Source organism: Jaculus jaculus, chromosome 7 (genome assembly GCF_020740685.1).
Source record: "Jaculus jaculus isolate mJacJac1 chromosome 7, mJacJac1.mat.Y.cur, whole genome shotgun sequence".
NCBI classification, from domain to species: domain Eukaryota; kingdom Metazoa; phylum Chordata; class Mammalia; order Rodentia; family Dipodidae; genus Jaculus; species Jaculus jaculus.
In genome coordinates, this window is record NC_059108.1 from 69,443,166 (window position 1) to 69,457,683 (window position 14,518).

General features: G+C 43.1%; 1 protein-coding gene and 1 non-coding gene across 10 annotated transcripts in view; one reads left to right on the top strand and one right to left on the bottom strand.

Annotated features, from left to right (window-relative positions):
• The window catches only part of C7H14orf93 (chromosome 7 C14orf93 homolog), a 47,234-nt gene that overhangs the window by 15,745 nt on the left and 16,971 nt on the right, over positions 1-14,518 (bottom strand). For 4 of the 9 annotated variants that reach the window (XM_045154484.1, XM_045154483.1, XM_045154486.1 and 1 more), the window contains exon 2: positions 700-1,511. In XM_045154484.1, the coding sequence (XP_045010419.1) occupies positions 700-1,296 (597 nt within the window). In that variant the 5' untranslated portion in view covers positions 1,297-1,511. Of the gene's footprint in view, positions 1-699; positions 1,512-10,478; positions 10,498-14,518 lie in introns of those variants that run through there. The other 5 variants (XM_045154488.1, XM_045154489.1, XM_045154490.1 and 2 more) reach the window with 3 other exon arrangements.
• Positions 13,248-13,349, top strand: LOC123462545. The gene has a single exon (XR_006638353.1). It is a non-coding gene; the product is annotated as a U6 spliceosomal RNA (small nuclear RNA).

The window sequence follows — 14,518 nt, forward strand, 5'->3', positions numbered from 1 at the left end:
TTCCAGGTCAGCCTGGGCTGGAGTGGGACTCTACCTCGAAAAACAAAACAAAACAACAACAAAAAAAAAAAAAAAAAAAAAAAAGGCAGGCAAAGCCTGCCTTGTCTATATAGTAAGTTTGGGTTAGCCTGAGCTAAAAAGTGAGGCCCTGTCTTAAAAAAAAGGAAACAGCATGGTGTCACTCGCCTTTAATTCTAGCACTCCAGGAACTAAGGTAAGGGGATCTGAGATCCCCGTACCTGCTTTCTATTACTCTTATATCTGTCCTTTCCCTATTACCAGTGCCTTTTTCCTCCCACCTGGTCCTTTCTCCACCTCCGCCCCCTCCCCTCCACATTTCCATTTGTGTACTAAAGTCCGTGGCAAGCTGTGATCAAATATGAATGAGCCGTCTGTGCGTGGCAGGCATTCTCTCCAGGAGGGGCAGAGCAGGTGGAGCAGCCGAGACAACTGTGAGAACATGCCATGTGGAGCTACTGCGAGAAGGGAAGGGCAACTCATCACCACACACTCCAAAAAAAGCTTCTGGCCATAGACTGACGGTTCAGGAAGCAAACTGGAATACTCACTGTCCCTTTAGCAGGTGCTCTTCTGTTTTCTCACAAATACAAACAAAATGAGAGTTTAAAGGTGGAAAGAAGCAGAGAAGAAAGGAGGGAAGAGGAAAAGCAGGTGCGGTGCCCGGGCAAGCATACTCACTGGGTTGAGCAGCGGGGCCTCGCCAGCCCCCAGCGTGTATCCTGGGAGCCGCAGGTCCCTTTGGGGGGCTGAGAAGGGCAGAGACCCAGGCCCCACGGAGGAGGAAGCTGCCCCCAGCTGTCGCAGCTCCTCGATCACCACCTGCACCCCGCTGCCCATGCTGTCACACTCCTCTTCCATGGCAGACAGAGTCTTGCAGCCTTCCCCAGGACTCTCCTTGAGTGGTCCAGGCTCCTGGAGTGGGGGGCTGTGGGCCCGACTTTCCCCATCTTCATCAGGGGCACACCCTTTCCCTTGACGTAGCTCACCCACTTCCTCCTGGAGCCGCTTTAACAACTCATTGTTGGCCCGAGCGAGACCCAGGGCGGCCTCAGCCAGCCCCACTGCCTTGTCCACCCGCTGGTAGATGATATGCAGGAGCTGCTCGGAGTTCTGAACCGCCAGGCCATGTCCTGTCACTGTAATGGGGGTACCGCCAGGGTTCCCACCCTGAGAACCTGTGCTGCCCCCGCTAGTCTCGCTCTTACAGGCACAGCAGCAGCACCTGGCCTCACTGCCACTGGGAGGGGAGAAGAGGATGGTCGCACTGAAGGACATGACTGCTGCCCACAGTAGCAAGCTGGGATCACACTGCTGCTGGCTCCAAAGAGTGCTCCAGTCAAATGGACGTCACTGAGCTGAACACTGGCCTCAGTATTCACCGTCCTTTCTCATCCAAAGTGGTCAGAAGAGCAGCAGGCTCCAGCTCGTCGATTCTGTGGAGGAGTAGGGAAGCTGCTGAAGGAGGACAGTCCATGGCCGACTGTCTAGGCCTGCAGAAACAGGGGAGACAGAAGCCATCTTCTATGGACAAGTCAGTCCTCCAGTTCCCTAGCATAGCGCACTGGGTGTCACACCCAGTCTTCAGGGAAATGGCAAGGGCCTCCCTGATGAACAGTTTCCAAAGATCCAAGACATTCTTCCCTTACCTAAGCATGGACACCCCAAGCCCTTCTAAATCCTTAAAAACAGAAGGTACTCAAAAGACCCTCCCAAGGTCTGTCTCCTCTTCTTCTTTTCCCTATCTTTACTGTAATAACAGTATTATTTTCTTTTTTAATTTTTTTCGACATAGGGTCTTGCTCTAGCCCAGGCTGACCTGGAATTCATTAGGTACTCTCAGGGTGGTCCTTGAACTCACAGTGATCCTTCTTACCTCTGTCTCCCCAAATACTACGACAAAAGGCATGCGCCAAGACACATGACCATTTTATTGCTTTTTAAATTATTTGCTGTACCAAGCATTGAACCTAACATGCATGCCAGGTAAGCGTTCTACCACTAATCTATAGCCAACACCATTTTATTGCTTTGACATCACCTTTAGGGAGTTCAGAATACTTCATAGGGCTAAAGGGAAGGCTTAGCACTTAAGGCACTCTTGCCTACAAAGCCAAAGGACCCCGTTTGATTCCCTAGGACTCATGTAAGCCAGATGCACATGATGGTACCTGCTTCTGGAGTTTGTTTGCAGCAGCTGAAGACCCTGGCACACCCATTCTCTCACTCCCTCTTTCTCTCTCTCAAATAAATAAAAAATTTAAAAAGAACACTTTATATAGGTAATCTCATCTACACAACAGTGCTTGGAAACAAATATTACCCCTGGTCCAGAGATAAATTGTACACTTTTATTAAGGTCAAAGGAAAAAGCAAAATCCAGTTACTGTTTTCAGTGTAATGTATATTGTTCAAAATATTTATTTGCATGTGTATGTGAGTGTGTATGGGTGTGCTAGGTCTACTATCACCAGATGTATGCACTGCTTTTTGTGTTCAGCTTTACATGGATTCTGGGGAACTGAACTTAGACCAGCAGGTTTTGCAAGCAAGCACCTTTAACAACTGAGCCATCTCCCCAGCCCCCAAAATTTTCACATAAATGCATTCAGAGTAAGACTCCTAAGTAAGGGACACATAGTTCACTGCAGCCACTGTGTCACCAACCTTTCACTGTTTATTTATTTATTTATTTAAATTTGAGACAAGGTCTCACTCTAGCCCACACTGACCTAGAACTCACAGTGATTCTCCTACCTCTGCTTCCAGAGCGCTAGGATTAAATGCATGTGCCACCATGGCCTGCTTGAGACAAGGTTTCATGTAACCCTGGGTGGCCTTAAACTCCTGATCCTCCTGCCTCTATGTCTCAAGTGCTGGGATTATAGACAAGTTTTACAAGCAAGTACCTTAAACAACTGAGCCATTTCCCAAGCCCCTATAATAACTCATGGTGATCCTCCTACCTCTGCCTCCTGAGTGCTGGGATTAAAGGTGTGTGCCAGCAGGCCCGGCGGTGGTACACATCTTTAATCCCAGCACTCAGGAGGCAGAGGTAGGAGGATCACCATGAGTTTGAGGCCAACCTGAGACTACATAGTGAATTCCAGGTCAACCTGGGCTAGAGTGAGACCCTACCTCAGAAAAAAAAAAAAAAAAGTACACCACCATGCCTGGCAATATTGAGACTTAAAAATTTTTTTGTTTAGTTTTATTTATTTATTTGAAAACGACAATAGACATAGAGAAAGAGGCAAAGAGAAAGAGAATGGGTGCACCAGGGACTCCAGCAAATGAACTCCAGATGCATGTGCCACCTTATACATCTAGCTTACATGGGTACTGGGGAACCGAGCCTTAAACCAGGGTCCTTAGGCTTCACAGGCAAGCACTTAAATGCTAAGCCATCTCTCCAGCCCCAATGTCACTTTTTTTTTTTTTTTTTTTTTTTTTTTTTTTTTTTAGTTTTTCGAGGTAGGGTTTCACTCTAGTCCAGACTGACCTGGAATTCCCTATGTAGTCTCAGTAGTCTCAGGATGACCTTGAACTCACAGTGATCTTCCTACCTCTTCCTTCCAAGTGCTGGTATTAAAGGCATGTGCCACCATGCCTGGCTCAATATTGTCACTTTTAAATGATACTTGATTTTAGAAAAAAAAATAATCTTTCTGCCTAAAGCTTCCTGACAAAATCTTGTGTTTACAATTCCCTAAAAGAATCACTTTGTAAATTATATCATATCATAATTAAAAGGAGAGGAAGAGGGCTGAAGAGGTGGCTCAGTGGTTAAAAGCACTTGCTTGCAAAGCCTGATGGCCTGGGTTCAGTTCCTCAGTACCCATGTAAAGCCAGATGCACAAAATGGCACATGTGTTGAGTTCGTTTGCAGTGGCACTGGGCCCTGGCATGCCAATTCTCATTCCATCTCTTTCCCTACCTCTCTCTGCTTGCAAATAAATAAAAATAAGCAAATAAAGCTGGGCATGGTGGCATACGCCTTTAATCCAGCACTCAGGAGGCAGAGGTAGGAGGATGGCTGTGAGTTGGGAGGCCACCCTGAGGCTACAGAGTGAATTCCAGGTCAACCTGGGCTATAGACCCTACCTTGAAAAAACAAAAAATAGGGGCTGGTGAAATGGCTTAGCAGTTAAGACATTTACCTGTGAAGCCTAAGGACCCGTTTGATTCCCCAGGACCCACGTAAGCTAGATGCACAAGGGGGTGCATGTGTCTGGTTCATTTGCAATTTGCTAAAGGCCCTGGTGCACCCATTCTCTCTATCTGCCTCTCTGCCTCTCTCAAATAAATAAATAAAATATTTTTTAAACCAAATAAATAAATAAGGGTTGTTTTTTTTTTTTTTTAAAGCAAAAGGAGGGGAACTGGGCATGGTGGCACACTCCTTTAATCCCAGAATTTGGGAGGCAAAGGTAGGAGGATAGCTGTGAGTTCAAGGCCACCTGAGACTACATAGCAAATTCTAGGTCAGCCTAGGCTAGAGCAAGAATCTACCTCGAAAAACAAAACGAAACAAAAGGGAGGGGCTAGAGAAATGGTTTAGTGGTTAAGGTATTGGCCTATGAAACCTAGGGACCCATGTTCAACTCTTCAGATCCCATGTAAGCCAAATCCACGAGGTGATACAATTGCACAAGGTCGCACATGTGTACAAAGTGGTGCACACATCTGGAGTTTGATTATAGTGACTATAGGCGTGGGTACACCAATTCTGTCTCTGTCTCACATTAAAAATAAATAAATAAAATTTAAAAATAAAAATAAATAAATTTTAAAAGGCCATGCTAGGTAGGCATGGTGGCACACTCCTTTAATCCCAGCACTTGGGAGGCAGAGGTAGGAGGATTGCCATGAGTTCAAGGCTACCCTGAGACTACATAGTGAATTCCAGGTCAGGCTGGGCTAAAGCAAGACCCTACCTTGGGGAAAAAGAAGGGGTGGGCAGGGCTAGAGAGATTGCTTAGTGATTAAGGCACTTGCCTGCAAAACTTAAGGACCTGGGTTCAATTCTCCAGGACCCACATAAGCCAAATGCATAAGGTGGCACATGTGTCTGGAGTTCATTTGCAGTGGCTGGATGCCCTGGTATGCCCATTCTCTTTCCCTCTCTCTGCCTCTTTCTCTCTCTCAAATAAATAAATAAATAAATAAATAAATAAATAAATAAATAAATAAATAAATTTAAAAAAAACACTAAGCACCAAAGAAAGGGTAGGACTCCTTACACTGCACTCCTGGAGACACAAAATGTCCTGGCTATCCATGACTTCACAGGGCCTGGTACCACCTACATAAGACCATCATAATAGGAGGAAAAAGCCTGGTGTGGTGGCGCACACCTTTAATTCCAGCACTTGGGAGGCAGAAGTAGGCGAATCACCATTAGTTCCAGGCCACCCTGAGACTCCATAGGGAATTCCAGGTCAGCCTGGGCTAGAGTGAAACCCTACCTTGAAAAACAAAAACAAAAACAAAAACAAAAAAAAAAAAGGAATTCACTATGTAGTCTCAGGGTGGCCTTGGACTCCTACCTCTGCCTCCTGAATGCTGGGATTAAAGGTGTGCACCACCACACTTGGCTGTACCTATCTTTTAAAAAAAACTTTGTTTTAAAATTTTTATTTATTTATTGACAGAGAGAAAATAGGGAGAGAGAGAGAGAATGGGCACACCAGGGCCTCCAGCCATTGCAAATAAACTCTAGACATGTGTCCCACTTTGTGCATCTGGCTAACGTGGGTCCTGGGGAGTTGAACTTGGGTCCTTTGGCTTTGTAGACAAATGCCTTAATTGCTAAGCCATCCCTCCAGCCCCCAAAAGACTTTTTTATTATTATAATGAATTCCAGGTCAGTCTGAGCTACAGTGAGACCCTACCTTGAAAAACAAAACAAAACAAAAAAAGGCACTACCAAGGCTGTTGTGGAGATGATTCGGTGGGTAAAGTGTTTGCTGTGCAAGTATGAGTGCCTGAGCTCGGAGCCCCAGCACCCCAAAAAAGCTGGCTGGTGGTGATGGTACAGGTCTACAACCCCAGTGGTGGGGAGGTGGGAAGAGCAGTGTTCAGAGTTTGATGGCAGGTAGTCTAGCATCCATCAGTAGGCTCTAGGTACAGTGAAAAACCCTGTCTCATAAAATAAGGCAGAGACTGACTGAGGAAGACACCTGACATCAATTCTGGCCTCCATACATGCACACAATAATTATGCTGCCCACATACATGTGAACATATATGCACACACACACACACCAAACTCAAATGCATAAAAAAGCACTATCCATGCCTTTGAGATACTCAGATTTGAATATGATAGTGCATTTTAATTACATTTGGGTATTAAAGAATAGTCTCTAATTTGTTCTTTCCATCCTTCATATTGAAGAAATGGCTTTTCTATGCCAGATAGTCACTTGTTCTAAGAACTTAAATTCATTTACAGCTTTTCTGTCATTAAAGTTATTGGGAGGCAGCTAGACTTGAAACTAAAGGTTAAACCCAATTAAAAATAAAGGTCAAAGAAAAACAATAGGCAAATGTCAATTGACAGATGAAGCACTTATGTAATATATTCTTTTCTTTCCTAAATAAAGGCCAAGACTTCTCTTCAAGGCTTTTTGCTTAGACCTGATGAAAAGTTTACGAGGAAAAAAAAAAGTTATGGAGTGTGTTTGGGAGCCTTTCCAGGCTGGCCTTGAACTCACAGCAATCTCCTACCTCTGCCTCCTGAGTACTGGGATCAAAGGTATGCGATACCATGCCCTGCTGGGTTTTTTTGTTGTTGTTGCTTGTTTTGTTTTGTTTTTTTTATGTGTATGTTCATGTGTATGAGTATAGGCCTGAGTCAAAGGACAACTTTTGGGTGTTGGCCTCACCTTCCACCTTGTTTGAGGTAGCTCTTTGCCAAGCTAGCTGGCTCATGAACTTCCAAAGGACTCTCCTGTCTCTGCCTCCTTTCTTGCCTGTAAACATGCTGGGATTACAGATTTCCCACTGCACGTGGGTGCTGGGAATCTGACTTTAAGTATTCAGCTTGCACCCCAAGCACTTTGTCCACAGAGCCATCTCCCCAGCTCACTGTTGCTTGTAATTTTGAGACAGGGTTTCCTTATATACCCCATATTGGCCTTGAATTTACAGCCATCATTCTGCCTCAGTTTCCTAATTCCTGCTGGAATTACAGATGTGGGCCACACTGCCCTAGCAATTCTGGTAGTTTTTAATGATTCACAATTTCCCCCCACTAAGGTAGGGGGGTCTCCCTCTACCCCAAGCTGACCTGGTATTCACTATGTAGTCTCAGGGTGGCCTTAAACTCACAGTGATCCTCCTACCTCAGACTTCTGAGTGCTGGGATTAAAGGTGTGCACCACCATGCCTGGAGATTCTCAATTTCTTTCTTTTTTGAGGTAGAGTCTCACTCTAGCCCTTGAGTTCACTATGTAGTCTCAGGGTGGCCTTGAACTCATGGGGACCCTCCTCCTTCTGCCTCCTGAGTGCTGGGATTAAAGGCATGTGCCATCACACCCTGCTCTTTATGCTTTTCTACTTTATGAATTATCATACTATGTCTATTTCACAAACGTGACATTAAAGGCAAGAAATGATGTTTTCTTGCATTAACATGTCTATAAAAACCTGAAGGCTGGAGAGATGGTTTAGCAGTTAAGGTACTTGCCTTGAAGCCTAAGGACCCAGGTTTGATTCCCCAGAACTCACATAAGCCAGATACACAAGGTGGCACATATGTCTAGAGTTTGTTTGCAGTGGCTGGAGGCCCTGGTGCACCCATTCTCTCTCTCTTTGCCCTCCCCCACCCCATAAATAAATAAAAATACAAAAACATGGTATAGGGCTAGAGATATGGCTTAGTGGTCAAGACACTAGCCAGCAAAGCCAAAGGACCTTCATTCTATTCCCCAGTATCCATGTAAAGCCAGATGCACAAGGTGGTACATGCGTCTGGAGTTTGTTTGCAGTGACTAGAAGCCTTGGAATGCCCATTCTCTCTCTCTGTTTCTCCTCCTCCTGCTTCTTTCTCTCAAACAAATAAATAAAATGCTATTTTAGCGGGGCATGGTGGTGCACACCTTTAATCCCAGCACTCGGGAGGCAGAAATTGCTGTGAGTTTGAGGCCACCCTGAGACTACATAGTTAATTCCAGGTCAGCCTGGACCAAAGTGAGATCCTACCTCGAAAAAAAAAAAAAAAAAACTATTTTAAAAACTTGGTATAGCCAGGCATGGTGGTGCATGCCTTTAATCCCAGCACTCAGGAGGCAGAGGAGGAGGATCACCATCAGTTCGAGGACACCCTGAGAATACATAGTGAATTCTAGGTCAGCCTGAGCTAGAGTGAGACCCTGCCTCAAAAAATCAAAACAAAATTAAAAAATAAAAACCTGGTATAGTACAGCATAACACAATGTGCTTTTTATTTACTTATTTATATACATTATTTATTTGCAACCACTAAGCCCTACCTCCCCAAACCCAACACAATGTGCATACAAATGACTTTTGGTTTCTCTGCATGCTCACTTAATTTTCCTAACTTCTACTAGTCTCCTACCTAAAGTCTGAGATATAGAAAGTGGGTCAGTAGACAATAAAGGAGTACTTCACATTATATTTACTAAGTAGGTAAGACCTAAGTACTAGATAAGTGATTATAAACAAAATTAGAAGCTGGGGAGAAGACTGAGCTGTTAAAAGTACTTGCTTGCAAAGCTTGACAGCCCAAGTTCAATTCCCCAGTACCCATGTAAAACCAGATGCACAAATGGTACATGTGTCTGGAGTTGCTTTGCAACCGCAAGAGACCCTGACATACTTTTTTGTGTGTGTGTGTGTGAGGTAGGGTCTCACTTTAGTCCAGGCTGACCTGGAATTCACTATGTAGTCTCAGGGTGGCCTTGAACTCTCAGCAATCCTCCTACCTCTGCCTCCCGAGTGCTGGGATTAAAGGCATGCACCACCACACATGACAAGACTTTCTCTCATAAATAAAAATATTTAGGGCTGGAGGGATGGCTTAGCGGTTAAGCGCTTGCCTGTGAAGCCTAGGACCCTGGTTCGAGGCTCGGTTCCCCAGGTCCCACGTTAGCCAGATGCACAAGGGGGCGCACGCGTCTGGAGTTCGTTTGCAGAGGCTGGAAGCCCTGGCGCGCCCATTCTCTCTCTCCCTCTACCTGTCTTTCTCTCTGTGTCTGTTGCTCTCAAATAAATAAATAAATAAATAATTTAAAAAAAAAAAGAACATAGATGTTTGATTTAAAAAAAAAAAAAAAATATTTAACCTAATAACCCAGGTAAGATTCCCCAGTATCCACATAAATGGATGCACATAGTGGTGCATGCATATGAAGTTCATTTACAGTGGCTGGAGGACCTGGTGTACCCATTCTCTCTCTCTTTCTCATTCTCCTTGCAAATAAATAAAATACATTTAAAAAAATTTTGTTTATTTTTATTTATTTATTTGAGAGCGACAGACAGAGAGAAAGAAGCAGAGAGAGAGAGAGAGAGAATGGGGGCGCCAGCGCCTCCAGCCACTGCCAACAAGTGTGCCCCCTTGTGCATCTGGCTAATGTAGGTTTTAGGTAATCGAGCCTGTAACCAGAGTCCTTAGGCTTCACAGGCAAGCACTTAACCACTAAGCCATCTCTCCAGCCCCAAATACATTTTTTTAAATCAAATTCAGGCTGGGTTTGGTGGTGCACGCCTTTAATCCTAGCACTCAAGAGGCAGAGGTAGGAGATTCACCATGAGTTTGAGGCCAGCCTGGAATTACAGAGTGAGTTCCAGCTCAGCATGGGCTACAGTGAAATCCTACCTCAAAATAAATAAATAAATAAATAAAACAAAAAAACAAATTTCTTTTGAAATTTAAAATTTTGGGTTACAGGGAAAGAATAAACAGAGAGGCATCTGGACTAAATGAGGTCATAGAAGGAATGGACCTAACAGATATATACAGGACATTTCATCCAAAGGCTGCAGAATATACATTCTTTTCAGCAGCACATGGAACATTCTCTAAAATTTTGGATTAAAGAAACTACTTCTTGTCGGGAGAGATGGCTCAGCAGTTAAGGCACTTGCCTGCAAAGCCCAAGGACCCAGGTTCAATTCCCTAATACCCAAGTAAAGCCAGATGCACGAGGTGGTGCATATGTCTGGAATATGTTTGCAGTGGCTAGAGGCCCTGGCACACCCATTCTCTCTCTCTTTCTCTCTCTCTCTCTCTCTATCTGCCTTTCTCTCTCTCTCTTAAATAAATAAACTACTTCTATCTATGCATAAAACTTTCAAAATAATTTGAGTATTTGCCAATATCTCATAGCATACCTTTTTATATCTATATTAACTATGTTAAATAGTTCTATCTTCTTCAAAAACTAAAATAAAAATATTTAAGATAGGCTGGGAGTGGTGGTATATACCTTTAATCCCAGCACTTGGGAAGAAGAGGTAAGAAGACAGTTCCAGATCACCCTGGGCTAGAGTGAGACTCTACCTTGGAAAGACAGAAATAAAAAGAAAATTAAAAATAAAGCAGTAATTTTTCATTATTTTTTTGTGAGTATGAGCGCTCATGTGCATGGCTGTAGGTGCAAATGTGCCATGGCTCATGTGTGAAGGTCAGAAGACAGCCCCAAGTGTTGGTCCTCAACTTTCACCTTGTTTGAGATAGGATCTCTTATTTCCCACTGGAAAAACCAGGTTTGCTGGAGCACAAATGTCCAGGATGCTCCTGTCTGTGCTCCCAATCTCACCATAAGAGGACTATGATTACATATGCTCAAAACTGCTCCTGGCTTTTACATTGGTTCTGGGAATCTGAACTCAGGTATTCATGCCTATACAGGAAGTGCTTTACCCACTGAGCTAGCTCCCCCAGTCCCAAAATTAGCTGCATACATTCCTCTTTACAGAAGGTATATGTTATTCTTTTTTTTTTTTTTTTTTTTTTTTTGAGGTAGGGTATCACTCTAGACCAGGCTAGCCTGGAATTCACTCAGTAGTCTCAGGGTGGCCTTACTTTGGAAATAGATTTAATTTAAATTGATAATCAAATTTTATTACAGAAACAACTGCATTGTTAGAACCTGTTAAATTTCTCTCTTCTAATATTCCACACCTAACATAATTACTCATGTTTCAATATCACAGCTCATTTAACCCTGCTGACATTATTAGCATACTTATACTTTATTCTGATTCTGATCTACCTATCTTTCACCTATCTATCTACCAATCAATCATCTATCCACACATCCATATACACTTGAGACAGGGGCTTATGTAGCTGCCAACTTGCTATGTAGCCAAAGCTGGCCTTGGGCATTTTTTGTTGTTGTTTTTTGAGGTGAGGTTTCACTCTAGTCCAGGCTGACCTGGAATTCACTACGGAGTCTCAGGGTGGCCTTGAACTCATGGTGATCCTCGTACCTCTGCCTCCAAAGTGCTGGGATTAAAGGTGTGTGCCAACACACCCAGCTTGAACATTTTTTTAATTAAAAAAAAAAAAATATATATATATATATATACATATGTATATATATGTAGAGAGACAGAGAGAATGGAGGGAATAGGTGTGTCAGGGGCTCTTACCACTGCAAATAAACTCCAGACATATGCAGCATTTTGTGTATATAGTCTACATGGGTACTGAGGAACTGTGAACTTGTGCAAGCAAGTGCTTTCAACCACTGAACCATATCCCCAGCATTAATAGACTTAACAAATATTGTCACTTTCTTTTTTTTTTAATTTCTATTTATTTATTTTGAGAGAGAGAGGGAGAGGGAGCAAAAGGCAAAGAGAGAAAGAGAATGGAAGCACCAGGGCCTTCAGTCACTGCAAATGAATTCCAGATGCATGTATACCCTCATGCACCAGTGCAAAATTGAGTGCTTGCATCACTGCATCTGACTTATGTCGAACCTGGAGATTCAAATAGGAGTTCTCAGGCTTCCCAAGCAAGCACCTTAACTGTTAAGGCATCTCTCCAAGCTTCCCACTCCCTGCAATACTCCTACCTCGGCCTCCTGAGCACTGGGATTAAAGGTGTGTGCCATCATGCCCATTAATGCTACCTTTTTTATTTGCAAAATTGGTAATTTTTTTTTCTTTCTGTGGTGCTGAGGGTGGGTCAATCCCAGGGCCTGTGCATGGCAAACACAAGCTCTACCACTGGGCTACACTCCCAGTCCAATATTTTGCTTGATATTTATTTATTTATTTTGGCTTTTTGAGCTAGGGTCTCACTCTAGCCCTGGCTGACCTGGAATTCACTATGTACTCTCAGGGTGGCCTCAAAATCACAGTGATACTCCTACTGCTGCCTCCCAAGTGCTGGAATTAAAGACATGCACCACCATTCCTGACTTACTTCATTGTTTTGTTTTTCCTGATTTATTTATTTATTAGAGCCAGAGAGAAGGACAGAGGGAGAGAGACAGAAAGAATGGGTACACCAGGACCTCTAGCCACTGCAAACAAACTCCAGATGCATGTGCCACCATGTGCATATGGCTTATGTGGGACCTGGAGAATCAAACCTGGGTCCTTAGGCTTTGTAGGCAAGTGCTTTAAGCATAAGCCATTTCTCCAGCCCACTTTATTATATTTTTAATATTTTACTTATTTATTTGAAAGAGAGAGAGGGCAGGACAGGGCCAGAGAGATAGCTTAGCAGTTAATGAGCTTGGCTGCAAAGCCTAAGGACCCATGTTTAACTCTCCTGAGCCATGTTAGCCAGACACTCAAAGATGCGGCAAGCGCAAGGTCGTACGTGCCCAAAAGGTGGTGCAAGCATCTGGAGTTCAATTGCACTGGTTGAGGCCCTGATGCACCAATTCTTTCTCTCTCTGTCTCACCCTTTCTAAAAAAGTAAAATATATATATATATATATATATATATATATATATATATATATATATATGACACAAATATCTGACACTTCTTTGCAGAGGCAAGAAGCCCTGGCATGCGTGCTCGCACACATACACACACACAAGCAAGTGTAAACAAAAGTTAAAAAATTTAAAAATAGCTGGGGATGGTAGCACAAGTCTGTAATCCCAGCACTGGGGAGACTGAGGTAGGAGGACTGCTGTGAGTTTGAGGCCTGCCTGAGACTACATAGTGAATTCCAGGCTAGCCTGAGCTAGAGCAAGACCCTACCTCCAAAAAAAAGATTTTTAATGTGCTTGCTTCAGCAGCACATATACTAAAATTGGAATCAAAGGAGATTAGTACAGCCCTGTGCAAGGATGACATGAAAATTCATGAAGCATTTCATATTAATAAAAAAAAAAAAGCTGGGTGTGGTGGCACACTCCTTTAATCATAGCACTTGGGAGGCAGAGGTAGGAGGATCACTGTGAGTTCAAGGCCACTCTGAGACAACATAGTGAATTCCAGATCAGCCTAAGCTAGAGTGAAACCCTATCTAAAACAAAAACAAAAACAAAAACAAAACTATATATATATATATTTTAAAATATTTTCAAGGGCTGGAGAGATTGCTTAATGGTTAAGGCACTTGCCTGCAATGCCAAAGTATCCAGGTTCAATTCTCCAGGACCTACATAAACCAGATGCACAGGGTATCACATACATCTGGAGTTCATTGCAGTGGCTGGAGGCCCTGGTATGCCCTTTCTTTCTTTCTTTCTTTCTTTCTTTCTTTCTTTCTTTCTTTCTTTCTTTCTTTCTCCCTCTCTCTCTCTCTCTCTCTCTCTCTCTCTCTCTCTCTCTCTCTCTTCCTCTTTCCATCTGTCTCTGAAATAAATGAAAAGTAAAATATAAAAAAAGTTTTAAAAAAATATTTTCAAACCCCAGTAGCTCAGGAACAATCACTCAACCAATGGGATATCATGAAACTGAAACATTTGTGCACAGACAAGCATACCATAAGCAGAGCCACACATTACCCACTAAATGGGAGAAAAATTTTTGCCAGCTATACAACTGACAGAGGGCTAATATGGAGAATCTACAAAGAACTCAAAAACCTAAATAAAAGCCAGGCATGATTGGTACATGCCTTTAATCCCAGCACTGGCACAGGTAGGAGGATCGCCATGGCACAGGTAGGAGGATCGCCATGAGTTCAAGGCCATCCTGAGACTGAATTCAAGGTCAGCCTGAGCTAGAGTGAGAGCTTACCTCAAAAAAACAAAACAAACAAAAAGGGAAGAGAAAGGAAGGGAGGAGGGTACTTAATAGGTTGATATTGTATATATGTAAGTACAATGATTGAGATAGGGAGGTAATATGATGGAGAATGGAATTTCAAAGGGGAAAGTGGGGGGAGGAGGGAGGGAATTACCATGGGATTTTTTTTATAATCATGGAAAATGCTAATAAAAATTTTAAAAATAAAAAATCAACAACAAAAAAATAAAAATAAATAAATAAAATTTTTTAAAAAAAAGCCTAAACAAAAGCCAGGCCTGTTTGGTGTATGCCTTT